Source organism: Rhagoletis pomonella, unplaced genomic scaffold, assembly GCF_013731165.1.
Source record: "Rhagoletis pomonella isolate Grant_MI unplaced genomic scaffold, Rhpom_1.0 Rhpom_scaffold_00003, whole genome shotgun sequence".
Taxonomy (NCBI): Eukaryota; Metazoa; Arthropoda; class Insecta; order Diptera; family Tephritidae; genus Rhagoletis; species Rhagoletis pomonella.
This window is the reverse complement of record NW_023458557.1, coordinates 96,582,680-96,601,773: the sequence shown is the minus strand read 5'-3', so window position 1 is coordinate 96,601,773 and position 19,094 is coordinate 96,582,680. Positions and strand designations below refer to the sequence as shown.

Here is a 19,094-nt window from a genome sequence, read left to right as displayed (position 1 = left end):
GTAGAAGCAAATTTCTCGGGAACTTCGTACTGATTAAGAAAATTTGGCTCAATAAATTTGCATGAATTAATCAAATTAAAGATTCAATAAATGCACCAATATCATCTGTGCGACGAGCTAATTTCCTAGGAGACAAAGGAATATTTTCAATAATAACATCATGCATGCAATTGAGTTCCTGCAAAACTGGTTTCAAAATTTCTCTGATATAGATGCTATCTGAAAAAGGTACTCCTTTTTTAACAATTTTTAAAGAAATTAAGTTTTCCAACGTCCTTTTTAATGAAGTTTGTGCCTTACTAATGCTTACCTATTTTCTTCTTATAGTTGGGAAATCTATTCCTTAAACTATAGAAGAAAAATTTTTTTATTTTCAGTAAACAAATTATCATTCTGTACACCTCGAATATTTGCAAAATCTCTATGAAAAATATTATAATGTCTACTGAAATTATATTCATCGTGTTCCTTTAATAGATATGTGGCACAAAAGGCACTGCATATCACCAAACGCATTTGGAATCATAAAATATTTTTTTCAATCATTTTATTCAAATGTATATCCAAGTATGTCTACTGTATCATAAGCAAATTACCAGCATAGCCACTGCCTATGTTGCTTGTCTCAGAACAACGACTGATTTAAAGAGCGTAAGAATACGTATGTTGAGCGTACTGCTCGCACGAGTACGCTTTGTCGACCTCTGCTTTATATTCACGTTACTAAGGTGACCATAATTTTTTAACATTCCAGGAGGACAAATTCTCCACATTGTAAACACAAAAAATTTTTGTTTTTATTTTAACACCTAAATAACGAATAAATTAACAATTCAAAGTTTCTCTAAACACAAGTCAAGCAAGTTAATAGTACACTGCGTTGGATAATTATAAAACCGCCGCAAATCAAATAGTTGTTACTGTTTATTTTTAAATTATTTAATAGAAATTGTATTACTTGCAAAATAAAGTGGTTTCGTTCTTCGACTTTCGTCAAAGTTCGATTATAATTTTGCATCAACGCTATACCTCGTTCAGCAATATCATTAACATATTTGATACTCTTAATCATCTACAAGACAACCAACTTCAGGGTAATTTTTTTAGAGAATTGAATGCCCTACAAGAATATGCCTAGAAAAAACGTGTGTCCCTTTTTTATAACTTCTTTTAACGGTTCAAAAGTTATAACATTTTTATTGCAAACAAATTTTTCTTAAATGTTATTTACATAGAAAATTTAAAAATTGAAATACAAATTTACCCAAATGGGAGAATTTCTTTCTCTTAGTTATTTTGGATCACCCTAATATATATATATATACAAGAAATACCAGTTTACAGTAATAAGAATAAGTGGAAAATTTCGCGGAAAACACCCCAAAAAAAGTCTGCATCCGCCGCTGAGCCTGTGTTATTTTTGATTATGTACTTGGATGTGAAATAACACATTTTCTAAAAAAATTTAAGCATATTTCCGCTCCAATGCAACGAACATACTTGTGTTAAGCCATCTTGCAAAAGCTTTCATCCCCACACACATATAATGCCACTGATAAAACTTGTAAATATCTGGCAAACAAAATGACATATGGTAGGCAATAATTTTCGCATGTGAAGACTCGTCGTTAGCTGGTCTTGCAGTGTTGTAATGGGTATTTCCTACGTTACCGTGAATTACTTTGTTCGATCCTCCAATTACGAACGCGAATTACCCCTTTCCCAAGAGCAGATTCTTAGTTCGATTTCAAACTTCTCTATCTCTGTGTTTTTTTTTTCTCTACGCTACAAAATTTATGCAAAATGTAAGTAATTGCTAAAAATTTATAAGGTTCCGTATTAAAATGGTGATGTACACACGTATAAACTTTACTTTTCGTACACAGAAAAACTTTCGATTTGTGTACTGGTTTTGATAAATTTCGGATAAAAATTAGAGACGACAGCGATTCGTTCGTAATTCGCATGGTAATTGGATCTGAATTACCAACAAATGAGGTAATTCGCTCTCAAAATTTAGTATGGCGAATTACGTAATTCTAAGGGTAATTGGAGTGCGAATTACGAATGAGAGAGCGAACTACGTAATTGGGGTGCCGTGGGAAAGCCGTATTAAATATTATTGATTAAGGCTAAAATGCGTTTACACTGTTCAACTTTCTCAGGCGGTTAGTTGAGTCAAAAGTTTACATCATTTAACTGAAAGTTGAACAATGTAAACTCCTTTTAAATGCAATGATTACGTACGATTAGGAAATAATAGACCCTATTATGGTTGCCGACGTCGATGCCGTTTTGTCATCCCAAAATAGCCCTCGTATGTCCAAGTACAGCTACGCTGACCACAGTATTTTTGCGGAAAGGTGTTCTTCGCAAAAAAACTGAGGTCAGAGTAGCTGGGGTTGGACTCACGTGGGCTATTTTTGGATGAAAAAATTACATCGACGTCGTTGTCGACAACCATACTAGGACCGAAAAATGTTCTGAACGAAATTTTTTGAAAATTGCTCAAAAGGAGGACAGAGAAGGACAATATTTTTGAGGAAGACAAATCAGGTTTGAGGACAATCCTCAATTTTATAAAACTAAATGCCATTTATAATTCAGAAACTCGAACCCGAAGAGGATATAGCGACGCAGTAACCACTATGCCTGAAAAGCCCTATGGGTCATGGCTACTTTTTATCTAAACTCCTCACCTAATTTGCATTCGGATCTTCCGGACAGAGCACCTTAGATTGGAATTGCGGCCGTTGCTTCTCTGCCTAAGCGTATGATCTCTCATTACCTACTACCGCTTTTTGGCCTTGAATCCTCAGCAGATGTACATATATGTATATCGTCGTTTAAAGTACAAAACCGCGTATCGTCATTCTGCAAAACCGCGTCACTGATATTGGCTGCCAAAAATTGGATTTGCTCACACAAGCTTTTGGCTAAATCGTTATCCATTCGTCCTGAAATATACTAGCCAGAAATGCGAATGGCTCTGTGATTTTGAACTGACCGGTGGGTTCAAAGTATGTAGAGATAGATAGATAGATAATTTATGAGGTATGCACTGCGACCTAATGATCTATTGTGCCCTTAACTCTTCACAATACTTCCTCCAAGCCAAGATCCTCCAGGAAGTCCCAAAGCTTCTTTTGCGGATAAGGAGTGAATGTGCTCTAACTGTGGCCACATGGAACTTAACCTCCTCTCACGTCTTCTGCTGACTGCATCACACTCAATGAGGATGTGGAGTGGCGTTTCACTGGAGACGTCGCAGAACCGGCAAAGGTCATTCGATCGTAACCCCAGTTTATACATAAGCCCTCCCAATCTGAAGTATCTACCATTCAAGTATTACATATTTGGCTCGATTCCATAATAATCTCAACTCTTCAATTCCCAGTGCACTTTTTTGGTGTATCCTACGTAATTGTACTTAGGTATACCATCTAGTGAGAGATAAGGTATCTTTTTACTTTGACACAGCCATTAGAATTGGAGGGTTAAAGTATGGGTGTTGCCTTAATATTTTAGGCAACAAATTTAGGAACTTATAACAGAAGTGAAATCTAGCCTTAAAATTTAGAATTTTTAGCCTGTTTCTCACTACATTAGGTTTCTGTCTTGGTAAGAAAAGTAGAAGGAAAAAAATTAAATAAAACCCAATACCTTTTCTATCAACAAGTTACAATTGCCCACGCTGTCTAAGTGCCCACTAGCCGCAACGGTGCGACGCATGTGGTACTTTGCTGCCTGCCCTGCAGAACTGTTACGCCAATCACTGCAAGCAGCCAACGCAAACCATCGCCAACACAAAGTTGGCGTTGGCAACAGCAATTTGCCTGCATTGTTGCAACTTCTGACTGGGCTGCGGCTGACCAACAGACTTCCATCCGTCCGCCTTACAAACAGGCATTTTTTTTATTTAGCTACATGGCTTGTCTCATTGCATGCGACGTCAGCCAACCACATTATACATACATACATACTATTTAACTTGTGCGCCTGCGTACTTATGTGCACGCCAACTATTGAACGTCATGGTCTCTTTTGCTAGCGTGACGTTGGCGTACACATGCAGCGCTTGCATGCCGTTTGCACATTTTTACTTGCCCCAACTTGCAGCCAGCAATTCTTGCGCCTCATTTCCACAAAAGAGGAGCACACCACTCAACCTTGTGGCGAGTTGTGACGAAGGAAATCGCTAAAAAAATATAAAAATTTAAGCGAAACTAAAAGTTGCAGCTAGTACAAAGAAAAAAAGCATCAGCAGCAGCAACACCAACAACGCAACATGATCAATATCGAAAACAATGTATTTACAACAACAATACAAGCCCGTTTTATATCCAACACACAATGTGGTATAGTGTATAAGACGACAACAACAACAATAATAATAAAAAGTCAACCCAGCTTGAGTCAGTGGTTTTATTCCACACAGCAACGGTTGGCTTGCCAGGGCTTCAGGTTGTTGTGGCTCACATTTACAGTCTTTGTTTGTTGTCGTTACCCAATAAACATTTTTTGTTGATTGTTTTATTGAGATGCATTTGAGCATCAGTTCTTGTCTCAAATCCCAAGCGCTACTTCTCAAATGCATCTCAAATAACCGTTGATAGCGTTCTCAAACTAAAAGGCACATTTTTAATATGGAATTTTTCTTTATTTTCAAATGGCGAAATATTGAGTTCTCAACTTTTTCTTAAACGTGAGAGGAGCGGAACGGAATCAAATCAATGTAATGAATGCATGTAAAACAAACACTCAGTTTTTATAGAAAAATATTTTTTTTTTAATAGATTTGTTGCATTTTCCAAAGAGCATAAGCCCTTTTATCATACATTCACATAAACAAGTTTTTTTTTTACATAAAAATATTATGTCATTTTAAGCAGGAAAATTATTGTTCACTATCGATGCAGCAAACTATTTATTTCTTTCGGTTTTAAGTTTTAATGACTAATGGCAGATCAGTCATAAAACGATCAATAACAAAATAATATTATTAAAAAATTTTCACTCATATCAATAAATTAAAAGCATTCCAATTCACTCGAAGAAGGAGCGATTTTCCGGCAGGCAAATTGCGAATAAAAGCGCCCGCGTGGTCGAGGAGATTTCGACATCTTTGCATTGTCGACACAGATGAAACTCAACGAAGTACTAAAAAAAATTCCCAAATGTTGCTCAAACCATTCTTAAGTCGATAAATAATATTTGAGAAAAATTTGAGAAAATGTTTTGCAATGCCAAAATATCAAATTGAGAAATCAGATTTTCTCAAGCGTTGAAAGTTTTTTGTTCCAGTGTTTGTTGGGTATTATTGCTGAAACGTCACAACGACATTTCCCTCCAGTTGAGGTGGTGGTGGTGCTGCTGCTGGTGTAGACCAGTGACGCCGCTTGGACGTTGTGCTTAACGGCCGACTCGGCTCATTGCGCGTCCAAACATCGCGGCGTGCAGTTCGCCTCTTGGATTCAACCGCAACTGTTTTTTCATACTCGTATTTCTTTATTTCACGCTGCGTTGTATCGCTTAGTTCAGTTCATTTCAACTCGCTTATTTGACAGCTGAGAATGTTTGTCGGTTGTGCGCGCAAGACCGCGTAATTCAAGTGTCAACGTCATTTAAAAAATTTGGTGCTATTTTTTTTCTTGCTGTTTCAAGACACATTAATGTGCAAAATTGTTTAATTGTGGATTACTTAGCGGTGTGTTTTGTTTATTTCTTGTTGTAAAAAAATCTGCTAACATTGCGCAAGATGAATTGCTTTTCTGGAGACTGATAAAAATTTTGTGTATGGGTGCTGCTAGGTGATAAAATTTATGAGAAATAAACTCTTGCGTATTTAACGGAAAAAATCGTTTAATTCAATTTCGCCTAAAAATTATACTGTGAATTCTTATCATAATACATATGAGGCCATGAAAACCAGAGGGGCTTATCTACAAAAAAAAAAATTGTTTAGTAATATGGGAAAGAAGGATCTAAAAATAATAAATACGGTGTATTTTATTGAAAAGTTCATTGCACCAATGTGATGCGACTTGTTACACTAAAAGAACATTAAAAGGGCGTGCCTCTGGCCTATTATTACCGTTTCGATTCTAGCAATGCATTTTAAGCCAATTTTTTATATTATATTAAGTATCGGCAAAATAATGAAAATAGCATATACAGTCTGCATAAAAAATATGAATACCCTGACGTTTTGACGATTTTATTCATTTATATTTTCCATACCAAATTTTTTTTATTTTTAATAAAAATATACTTAATTCAACAGCAGAAAACAGCGGAATACAATTTTTATTAATTTCATATAGAACTCGGGAAAAATCAAGAATTACAAAAAAAAAAAAATCACCTAAATTTTCAACTATTCAATTTGATTTCACAGAAAATTTTTGCGTATGCAGTTTTGTAGCGCATTAAATTTTAATAAAAATAAATTTTATTTATGTGATATGTGGAAGTAAATGCGCAACATGCTTGACAAAAAAAAAAAAATCACAAATCAATGGTATTTTTCAGAGACTTTAAACCTTCACCTCATCATACTAAAATTGAATGGCCTACAAAACTGCATACTCAAAATTTTTCTAAGAAATTTAATTCAAATGTTGAACATTTTGATTAAATTTTTTTGGGTATTTCTTGAATTTTCCCGAGTTCTATATGAAATTAATAAAATTTTCGCTGTTGCACGAATTATATTTTTACTAAGAAATAAGAAAAATTTGGTATTGAGAATGTAAATAACTGTACGTGCATCTTTCATTGTTCCGCTGGTATTTCAAATTTCTGCGACTTTTCTGTGAATGAAATGAGCTACAGTTTATTCGTAAGCTAACTTTTTATTGGCTGTGTATTTTGAAATTTTTAAGAACCAAATGTGACCATTTTTCTTTTTGGAAACGTTTTTTACTATTTTATTTTAAAATTCGTAATAATAGGTACATTAAATTATTAATAGTAATAGTATTTCGGTGCTTACCCTTTTACTAAGTGTTAGGCCGAATTTTTCCTCCGATTTGGGGTGTGCATCCTGATGTTGTAAAACAAATGGAGCGAACTATAATTTAACGACGCTTCCGAACGGCAAATGGTTTTATAAGAAGGTTTCTTGAAGGCAGTAAATTATTACTAATTGAAATTAAATTAATTTTTTTATAAAAAAAGAGAAAAAATTGCAATGTTTTTGATAAAAAATTTTTCTGTGAAAAACCAAAACACCCGGTGGCGATATGAAAAAGGAATTGCAAAATTTACAAACTGCATTTTAAATAAATTGATTTAAAAAATATATGCTTTTTCTCAGCCATTTTCTACTTCTTTAAAATTATATCTAAAAGAAAAAAACAGAAGAAATTTGTTTTATAAATTGAGAAATGCTCGTCACGAGGTCACTTTAGCCTATGGAATCCTTGTATGGTGAATCTCCCTAGAGAATACTACATTATTTGGGCAGTGGGTGACTTTGAACCAATTCCACTATACCTTTTAAAACCTGTTGATATTGCAGGCAAATTGGCTGGAACGCAAGTTGCGGTCTAACTAAGGTGCATTGGGTCTCAAATTAGATCAGTACCTCTTGAAATCTACTCTCTTCTGGAACGTCGATTGTTACCTCAATTCTGTGATCTTGATAAGGGAGATAAACTCCGCTAGTCAAGAAGTAATCGGAGCAATAGGCACATTTAACTTGTGTACAAAATTAGTATGCTGCTAATAGCTGATCTCTTTTTGGTAATGTTAGAATATTTTCTAGCTAGACTCATGTGGGTAAACAAGGCCACAGTGATATTGCCGGAAACTGTGTGGCTGACCAGCACTCAAGAAATGGCGTTCTTAAACGCTCATCTTAGCGAGCACGCAACGGATGGAACAACTATATTGCACTTCTCTTGAACAGATGGGCCTTAGGTCAGCTCACGAGTGCTAGGCGTATGCTAGGGCATGGGTAACTGAGAGCGGGATGCTCTCCTAGAGGATGAGAGAGAGCGCAGATTGCAGACCGCAGTGGTTGTGAGCAGGAAAGATCTCGTACTACACACTGAGCAGGTTTGAAACCTCTTACGAATAATGGAATTTGGATAAACGTTGGCAAGTCGGCTTATAGATTTTTTATTTTTTTTTTTTGTTGAACTTTATGCCTTTGACGTTTCGCATAAATTTAATATATACTGAGCCTTGATGGAATGGGGAAGCTTATACAGCGGAAAGTTGTGGGTACCAATTATTGAGCCTATTTTCGGATTGGCACTAGCGGGACCTAAATATTAGATCAGCCTAGTTTGTCCACAATCGATTTTCACACAAAAAAAAAAAAATAGCATGAAGAAATTACAACGAAAATTAAAAATCAATGCAGATCCATGATTGCTTCCCACAGCTACAAAGCCACTTAGGAATTTTATGAAATTTTATAATTTTTATATGCGTCTAAAAAACACTTGCTTGCTTATCTTTCAGCACTTACTCATTCAGCGAAAAATATTCAAAGAACTAACTGCCAGCGCACGCACAATAGTTTTTTGTTTATTTTTTTAGCGAGAAAAATTCTTTTTGATTTTTCTTTACTCGCTTAAACTCATGACTATAAATCAAGAAATGCGGTTAGCTGCGTGAGAACGCAAATGTTCCACATAAAATATTTAAATAAATGCATGCATAAAATTTAATAAAGGTGTGTGTAAATATGTATGTATGCATAAATATTTAGATATGCGAGTAGATGTGGCAAATAACAATTTTTCATCTCTTACAACAACAACTTTCTGCAGTTTCCCGCGTACTAAAATCCTATTAATCGTTTAGGCTTTTTATTTTTTATATTTTTTTTTTTTTGTTTCGTTAGCTCTGAGCGCTACGCTGCAGTTTTTCATACAAATTAATTTTATTTATTAACATTACTCGAATAACTTGTAGCAGGCCATTCTGAACGTGGACTGGGGGCTCCACAAGTGCTCGTATGCACCTACACACATACATATGTACATATTTATACGTGTACATGAATGGGTATTTATGCTTGAACTGCGCCACCACCAACGCCGTGACTGAACAAAAGGCGATAATACGAGGTGAGGAAGCCTAATGGATGAGTAAATCCGTGAGCGAGTGCCCGGACAAAGGAGGGCCAAACAGGAGGAAGTGTTGTTGATATGGTTGAACGCGATGAATCATCTTGGCACTGGCATACTTGTAGATATGTATGTACATATGTGCTGGCGATTGACTGGCGCACATGTGTAAATATGTACATATGTACATGTACACATTAGAGTGATACAAAATAAATGTAAAGTCGGAATTTTTAATTCCGCCACCCCCTAAGATTGTTCTATACCAAAAAAAAAAAAAAAAAAAAAATCCCCATTTTTTTATTTTGAAATCAACAAATATTTAGAGAGAGACTTTGAGCACATAAAAAATTCATAAAAAAAAACCACTTTCGTAGAAAATGCAAAGGGGGGACCATATCAAAAAATTATCAAACAAACAATTAGACGTTATTATTGGAGTCTCCTGAAGAAACCCAGATTTTTCCGATCGAAAAATATTGATTTGCAAGAATTATATACCATTTCTACGAAAATTTGTTTTTTCTCATATAGAATTCATGGAAAACTTTGAGCGCTCTAAATATTTTTTGACTTCAAAATAAAAAAATAGGGGTATATTTTTCGGTATAGAACAACCCTAGGTAGTGGCGGCATTAAAATTTCAACGTTACTTATTTTCTTTGACCACCCTAATACACATGTTCGTGGTATAAAAACACCAGTGCGTGTGTGCTTGTGTGGCCAAGGAAATTCTTGGTTATATTTAAGAATGAGCTATCATACAAGCAGCCTTCTTGGTCGCACGCTCCCTACTCCAACGCCCGCGTTTGGCCGTTCGTTTTGTGTGCAAGGTGTGCGCTTGTGCGGGGGTATCAGTGTCTGCCAACCGCACTTACCTTGTGCCAGAAACACAGGCACCACCTACACTTATATATCGACATACATATGTATCTATAAACATACATATACACATACCTGTCGATGAGCGAAGGAAAAAGAAAAACAATGCCCTATTAGCCCTAAGGCAATCACTAAATGCCAGCCAGCCAGTCATATCGCACAGATCAGACCACTCATGCATTGGTAGGAGGCATTGTAAAAGAATAGAAAATAAAATAAAGGCGATTGATCGCACTAAAAGGTCCCATCTCACGCTCGAAAAGGTTTATCGTATTTTCGAAATTCATTAGAAGTTTTCACGATCGAGTATTGAACGCATTTTTTTACTCACGCAAGGAAGTATGACACTATGACGTGATGTGATCATGAATAATTCTTCCTCTACTTTTTTACCGAAAATAAAAAACACATACACACACTTCTTGCTATCAAAAAATCAATGGGCTTGTAAGTGTTTGTGGTGCTGTGGCTCAGCTGCTGATCGTGTATGTCGCAATGAACTCTGAAGCCATGCTCCAAATGAAATGCTATGACTCAGCAATATTTCCCTAAAAATCAACAGCCTCCCATAGCTTAATTGAATTGAATGAGTTCAATGCGGGTATATTTGCCCTCACATTTTGATATGCGACAGCTCAAGTAGATCGCACACGATCAATGATCATGCTGATCAATTTCGCACTATTTTTGGCCTCTCGCAAACCGAATAAATGAATAACCGCAAATTGGCAAGGAGAAAAAGATTTACGAAATTTTATAGGTAATACTCAGTGATCAGTGGAACGAACGCACACATAGTATATAAACTGCTAATCATCATTAATGAGCTTTAATGATCATATCAGCGTATCCTCTTTGATCATTCAATCGCATTAAATTTCTTATAAGCTTATTACGTCACATGCCCTGCAATTGAATTGTGTGTGGTTAAGTAACGTAGCGGCGACGTGACCTCGCTTTGAGTGCAAATTTTGTGCTCTTGTTATGACCTGATTTAAGTTTTGCTGGTTTGTTTGGTGTTTGCCATTTGTTAGACTTTGGGTCACTCTGAATGCCATTTGTTATGGATTTTCTGCGAATTCTGTGTCAATCGTTGAAAACTATTCAAAATCCTGTTGTACATACATATGTATGTTCACTGGAGTAAATATATGGTTCAACGTTAAGTTTTATTTATTGATAGCAGGCAATTTTATGATCCATAAAAATCACTTCATCCTGATGTGTGAGGTGATCTTTTCAGCTTTGGCGGTGATATAATGGCTTTTGTAATCTTTAGAAACATGCGTATCCTTTCAAAGCAGACATGTTCCGTTAAAGTCGATTAACAACTTTACAATTGAAGTTTTTAATGCAGCAACGAGGAGAGGAAGTTACTTAATTTTGCAATCAACGATCACCGCAAGGGCATAAGTCAGTGTTTAAATAAATTTATTACAAGAAAACGGCCGATGTATTTGGGGATTCAGGATCGATGCCTGATCAATGGAGTAGCTAATTCAGTTTTTTGTAATAGTGCTCGCACGTCAGCTGTCATTTGAGGGCAAAAAAAAAAGGAGCCAAAGCCTATATAACAAAAAGAACAGCAGTTAGCCACTACCATCGGCCATTGGCTGTTAGGGAACCAAAGAAATAGAACTTGGTCACAAAAGATATAGACTCCTTCAAGGTACATAATCCTACATTGGTCGAGATAAACAAAATCTTGATTTCACTAGATTAACTACGTAAGGGCGTTCGCACCATTATCCATAGTAGTGAAGGGCTTTGCCTGATATCCGACAGTCTTTCAGAGACTTACGAGTTGATCGTGTTAGTCTCCGGACTTGCTTGTCATAACCTTCGTCAGTACGATGCTGGTATGTGAAGGGTTCTCCACTCAGTAGCTTAGGCACAACGACCTGGGAGGATAAGGGAACTACAATTTTAAGCAAAAAAAAATTTTTTAAGAAATATAAAAGGCGATTTGAAAGCAACTGAGTAGGAATGGGAAGGGAAAGTAAAAAATTATTTACCAATTCTTAGGTGGGCAAATAACTCAGCAAATGGCGGAAGAACGCCCTATTTCAGAATTGCGTTAAAAAAAAGAAGGCGGTTTTGAACATTTGCTAAGATAACTAAATTCTGAAATAGGGCGTTTTTCTACGGTTTGCTGAGCTAGGGTGTTTTCAAGATAGCAGTTTCCACTCAACCGCCGATATAACAATAATTTCTGGTCATTATGAAAACATGACACAATAAAAACACCTCGCAATAGCCTTATATATGTAAATGTGCAGCCTACTACATATATTTGAAACGATTTACTTCTCAATTAACTTTTTTATATTCATTAAGTAAAAAATTAAAGCATACTAAATGAAAACAGCAGCTATACGTAAATTCGTTAATAGGTCTACTCAAACAGTAAAACGCAATTTTTATAAACTCGTACCATTAATTGCTGCGATTGGTTAATAAATATGGTAGAAATTATTTGTGCATTAGGACGAGTCACAAAAAATATGCTTTCTTTTTAAAGTTTGGTCTGTGACTTCCGTCTAAATATTTCGGCTAAATGCAAGGTAATATCTATAATATGTTTTTCATATTACTAAGATTATAATAGGAAACTTCTTTTGTAGTAAATACTCAAATAATTAGAATCAGTATATCGATATTTAAATTAAAGGGACGTTTAGAGCAATTGTAAGAATATTTTTATGCAATTTTAGTGAAAACTTTAATGGATCTGCCATTTTCTATATTATGAAAATAAAAGTTGAAAAATAAAAATTTTGCGCAATTTTTATTTTTAATCTAAAAAAATTAAACCATGAACCAAATTTTACAATAGATTGATTTTTCTAATTTTCAAATTTTTTTTAATTTTTTTATTTTTTTTTACAAAATACTTTTGTATGGCACATACGGTGATTTCGCCTACAAGAACAAAATACATTTTAACATAAGATAAAATATAGATAATAGTAACTATAGGGACTGCATCCACAATATTTTACCAGGTGATGCGTTTTGAGTTGTAGAACCAATTTGCATCAAAAAGTCAATTTCGAAAAATGGCATATACGATAATTTCGAGCAAAGAGGTGGATATATTGTTCGAAAAAAAAATTTAAAATAAGAAATTTAAAAATAAAAAAAAAATAATAATTTTTAAAAATTTAGTATGAAAGAATAAATATTTTAGAATTTTCTATTAAATGTAAATCGGCGAATATGTAAAAAAAAAGTATGAAAACATGTACATACCACTTTTAGGTATTAAAAACAATCGCTAACGAAATTATTAAACTATTCAAACTTCTATAAAGCAAGGCTTAAAAAATTTCCCCGAACTACATACAATAAAAGGCTGATCAGCTTAAATATGCCAGACTTCAGCTTTTTGGGTATTGTAATGCAACAAATTTACTTAAAAAAGTTTTACAAAATTTCAAACAAAACCAATAAATTTTTGGAGAAATGCATATTCAACACAGTTCAGCCTACGAATGGCCCATCTAAAATATTTTAGTGGTCACCATAAAAAATAATTAATTTTATTAGTGATGATTTTATATCGCCTGAGGCGGTCTAATGTATAAGTAGTACATTCCAGTACGTGTTTTTTTTTTTTTAGATAAATTTAGAAACGCTTTGTGATGCGAAGCCGCAGTAATGCGATACTGTTGCAATAAAGGAATTCCGGCGGCACCCACACTTCAACTTTTTAATTGAGCACATTTTATAGAAATGTTTAAAATGCGCAGGTGACTGATAATAAAATTTATAGGCATATCAATTAAGGCAGTGAATGGCAGTAGATGAGCGACTTCATTAAGCGATTATTACAAAGTATGTAATAAAATCAATTGAAACAAGTCTAATAAGTTGAATAAGCGAGGCGACTGAAACAGCAACAAGCTGAGCTGCTTACAAACAAGTACATAACTAAAAAAGTACACACATAGTAAGAAAAAGTAATAAAAACAACACTTAATTGTGTGGTGGAAAAAAGTGATCTACAGTGATCTTAAAAGTGCACGCTTTGTGAAATAGAAAATCACATTGAAGTGATTTTTTTTTTTTTTTTTCTAATCAGTGAAATTGTGTGAAACAAACGAGTGATTAAATTCTGCAGCCGCCGACTGTTGCATTGCTTGTTGCATCGCCTCCAAAAGAGTTCCATTTGCATTTTTAATTCAAAGTTAACGAGCGCGCGCGCGCCATCACCAAGTGAAAATGGCAACCACAATGCAACATGCTGCACCACGACCACCACCAACAGCATCCGCTACTTCGCCAACCTCTGCTGTGACTGCAAATGGTTCAACAAATCCCCAACTCAAACGCATTGTCTACTCAAAATATCGCGAACTTTTGGGTTCATACAACGGCAAGGCGAATGCAATTATTGAAACGCTGCCCGCTTATATGGTGCGGGAGGATCGTGGCTTTCATTGTGAGCCCAATAACAACAATGCGCCAGTCGAACCCGTGGCAACGGCGACAGCAGCAAGAGCGGCAAAAACAATTATATCGCTACCAGCAATGGCAACAACAACTGCGCCTCAGTCAGCAACGGCTGTGCGAACAACGGCAGTGACCGTAGCCGAAGCAGCAACATCGGCAGCGCCACCCACTAATGGAACCTGTACAACGGCTGCGCTGCTGCGTCAAGTTGCTGCTGCGGCGGCGGCTGCTGCAGCGGCACAGGGTGATCGTGTGAGCGAATTGTAAGTGCGCAATTTTTTTTTTGTGATTTACATATTTATGAAATTGTATGTATGTATGTATGTAGTTTTGTTTTGGATGTTCACAAATATTTATAAGGTTTTTTGTTTGTAAAAGAGATGAGCGAAGCTTTTGAGCAAATAGGCTATATTGCACTTTTGTTTTGTTTTTAATTAGATATAAGCTAATAGTTGTTGGTAGACTTTTTGTCGTCGTTGCATTATAAATCACTGTTATTTATTTACACAAGTGATTAGAGGTACATACGGTTGTTCCCTATAACTTCATGGTTTATAGTTTTCAAAAAAAAAAAAGAGACAGTATAATAAAATTCAAATAAAATAAGATAAGATAAGATAAAACAAATTAATTAATTTCAGATTCTACTCAGGTGTTAATGTAACGTACTTCCGTCAGACATCCGTTGTAAAAATTGTCTTCGCAAATTGCATTGTCTAGAAACTGTCTTTCGTAAGAAAATTGTCAATTCTGGCAACTATCTTGAAAGCTCTTTACTGTACTTTAGAATTAAAAAAAATAATAAAAATATTTTAATTTTTAAAACAAAATCTAATAAATAAAAGAAAATAAAATTAAAAAAAGGAAAACTAATTAAATAACAAAAATATGAACAAAAAAGTTTTTAAAAATTAAACTAAAAGGAAAAACTTTAATTTAAGAAATGAAAAAAGATTAATTTCTAAAAATTAAATCAAGTAAAAAAATAATCTTGTTTATAAATAAATAATATCTAAAAATTAAAATTAAATTTAATTAAGCAAAAAAAAAAATTATTAAAAAATACATAAAATATGTTTCTAAAAATTAAATCAAATTAAAAAAAATTTATTTTTTTTTAACAAGAGAACCTAAAAATTAAAAGAACATGAAATTAAAAAGGAAAAAAAATCCGCTGCCCTAGGACTTTGCTCCTTGGCCATTGCGACTGTGGGAGCGACGCGAGGTAAATGATATACAAGTGCTTTCTGGAAAGAGAGCTTTTCACAACCAGTTATAGAATAATGATAGAATAACAAAAGTCTTTCGAACTATCTTGCTATCCGTCTTTCATTTGTCTTCCGAAAGACTTTTTACTATCTTAGCCAGAATTGCCCTGTAAAGCGTTTTTCAAGGCAATTTCGAAAAAAAAAAAATCTTTTGCTGACACTTACAGTCCGATCTTAAAGTACGCTATATCGGAGTTCTTGTCTATTTCTGTTTTAAAGTTCATTAACCTCAAATACCCGGTTCCAGTACTTATCCACCAGATATCGGTTTCTACCACCCTAATGTTAGTAAAGGAAGTATTTTAATTATTCCATTAGAATTATTTCAAGAAAATTGTATTGACGAATATAGATGCCACCGAAAAATTTAATATGGCGACCCCTAGGTTCGGCAAGGAAACAATTTTGTTTCGAAATTGCCTTGCAAAAATACTTTAAACTCAAGTGTTTGCGGCGAACTTTTTTATTTGTTTGCAAGTTGGTACGGAGTGTGGTAATAGAATTAGAAACTTTAAATTCGAAATGCTTAAATACGCCTCCCTCAAAACAAATTCTTGCTTTTTTACCACCACCCTCCTCCAATTTTTAGGCATCAGCCTACTTCCAGATTTATCATCCGTACCACTGTACACTTCCGCCGCCATTGGCAACCGCAACGCCATCTTGTGGTTTCCCACTTTTTTCCACCAACTTGTTAGCGTTTATCTATTAATAGCAACACCCGCTGTCATTATGTCATGTTGCAGATGCAATATATTGCACAGCAAGCCATTTCTGACAGCCTCCACAACCCGCTCAGCAACAATCAGCTAGCAATACTTGCACCGATTGCACTACAATGTTGCTTTCCATTCTTGGTTTGTTTTTTTCTCTTTTTTCTTCACTTTTTCATTTTGCCCTTGATCTTGAAAACTGTGTGAGTCAACTGTGCTGGCAATGGGAGGGAGAAGTAAGTAAATACGCTTGTGTGATGCGAAAAAGAAAGATGAAGAAAATTAAGAGTTTTGCACGTTATACAGAGCAAACGGCCTACGACGAATTGAACGACATTACTTAAGTAAAATGCCATTGAACGCTTAAAAATGCCTTCGAAGAAGAAAGCAAAATCAAAGTGAACACAGCAATAAGTAAAAAACGACAAATGGGTGATGCCAATCAATGACAGCAGCAGCAACAACATGTTGCTCCATGTACCCATGACTTGACTCGGGTGACTCCATGCATGTGCATCATTTTTATTTACGTGGTATATGTAAGTAAGTACTTGTGTGTATGCATACAGCTACATATACACATGGAGCTATGGGGATCAGTTGAATGCGCCGCATTGCTTTGTCGCAGCCTTTGTTTGGACAAGAAAAATGCAACTTGCAGTGTGTGTTACGTATGCATGCAAGTAAATGGCGTTCATTAAAGCTGGATGCTGTATTTGGAAAAAAAAGGAGTGAAAAATATTGTTGCACGATATGCAGTGTACACAAACATAAATACATGCATATGGGGCGCACAATCGCCAAGTGTTGTATTTTTAGCTGCGACTGCACTATTATTACCAAACGCGGATTTACTAGGAATCAAGAAGGAAGAACCATGCATGGAAAGAAAATTGAGACTTGATGGAGAGTGGAGGTAATGGAAGCGATCTTCCAATTTCTCATTCAATTCCAAATGCCATGCAGTATTCATAATTAAATTTAAATTTCTTTATGATGGAATTTCCTAAAAACTAGTTGCGTTTAAAACGACTCATAGGATATGCTACTCCTTCAATTAAAAGCACAAAAAATGTCCAATGCGCAATTTTTTCGTTTCAAAAATTTTCTATTTACATATGTATGTTTATATGGATGATGCATTGCATACATATGTACATTTATACATATATAGATCGTTAATGCGCAAATTTATAAATACAAAGCAATCGAATGCAGCGCCTTGCTTGTCATCACTAAATTAAACAATTTTTTAAATATATGTACATATGTATGAATGTATTCATAAAGCGACGTGCTAACTGACATGAATTTGCAGTGAGTGGGTGGTACCTCTGAAGGGGAGCATTTCAAGTCACAATTTTCATAATTTCAACAGGTTTAGCCATACATGGTGGTAGTGTCATAATTTTTGGAAATGTGACATATCTCATGTACAAATGTAAGTATGTATAAATTTGTATTTGATTTGCTTTTTAATACAGCTACAAAAAATTACTCCAAAAAAATTTTTTATACAAATATTTTGAAAAATTAATTTACACAATATAAAATACATAGTTCACAAATCGTTGAATAGATATACAGTGAACCATAATGGAGCTTTCACTAGACTTTTTGGCCTTAAATGGCTGCTAATAGAGCTTTTGAAAATGTCAGCTGTTTCAGAATTCACCGCAAGCTTTCGCATTTATTTCCCAAGCTTTATACATATACATATGTATGTATCTACAAGTTGCAGCACGAGCTTTCGAAAGATGTGGTAGTCGTTTCAAAATGTGTTTTCGAAAGAAGTGATGACTGTTTAAAGACCAGAGGTCTAGGGAGTTAACCTAGCTTTTCGAGTTTCCAATGTGGCTGTTGTTTCAAAATGGGCTAAAAGCCTCCACAAGAATTGACGAGCTTTAAATGACATGTTATTAGAACAGGGCTGACCACAGAGAGCTTTTAATATCTTTACAAGCAGTATATAAAATGTACACAAAGCTTGACACGTTTGCCTATGCAGTGCTTACTAAATATTAGATTTTTGAAGTTGTGCGAAGGGCGATTTTTATTCATAAAATTTATTAAAAAAAAATCAAATTATTGTCATAGGAAATTAGTTTGGTTAAAAAATAATGTTATGACCAACTTTTTATTTGCATTTTTCAATAGGTAATGGTTCGAATTCGAAATTATTGTACACAAAATTGTTAGGAAAATCTCCATATTGAAACAAAAATGCGCCTACCAATAAAAAATATCATTCATATTTAGGTCACACAAATTCCGCCTCACCCAAGAGTGAGCAATATGATTACTTTTATAAATACATATTTTTTCTAACCACTTTATCCAACATCCAAAAATACTCCATCATTTCACTACTCAAATGATTTCTATGAAATATAAGCACCTATCAATACCAGTTCATTTCCATAATTTAGCTGTCAAAAGTGTCATTCAGCTTTGTTTTGCTATTTTCAATTGGTTTTCCTTTTTCTCTGTTTTCCAAAAGCGTCGTTACGCAGCTTTAGCAGCACAATAACAAAAACCTGACACATTATCCGCACTTCAAACTACTTCATAACTAGTATTGAGATTTTGAAAAAGTGGCAGACAGACAGACAGAAAAAGCGGACACTTGAGTGAGTGAGTTGTGGTAGCCTCAGGAAGTGGCGCATAGAAATTAGAAATGTCAATATTAAATG

At 34.8% G+C, this 19,094-nt stretch overlaps 2 protein-coding genes across 14 annotated transcripts in view; one reads left to right on the top strand and one right to left on the bottom strand.

Moving 5' to 3' along the window:
* LOC118735886 (DNA fragmentation factor subunit beta) overlaps nucleotides 1–19,094 on the bottom strand; it is a 119,473-nt gene that overhangs the window by 52,324 nt on the left and 48,055 nt on the right. The window lies entirely within an intron of this gene.
* Nucleotides 5,359–19,094, top strand: part of LOC118735876 — a 53,990-nt gene continuing 40,254 nt past the window's right edge. For 3 of the 12 annotated variants that reach the window (XM_036465876.1, XM_036465874.1, XM_036465875.1), the window contains exons 1-2: nucleotides 5,359–5,707; nucleotides 13,741–14,683. In XM_036465876.1, the coding sequence (XP_036321769.1) occupies nucleotides 14,190–14,683 (494 nt within the window). In that variant the 5' untranslated portion in view covers nucleotides 5,359–5,707; nucleotides 13,741–14,189. Of the gene's footprint in view, nucleotides 5,708–13,698; nucleotides 14,684–17,735; nucleotides 17,843–19,094 lie in introns of those variants that run through there. The other 9 variants (XM_036465872.1, XM_036465873.1, XM_036465881.1 and 6 more) reach the window with 9 other exon arrangements.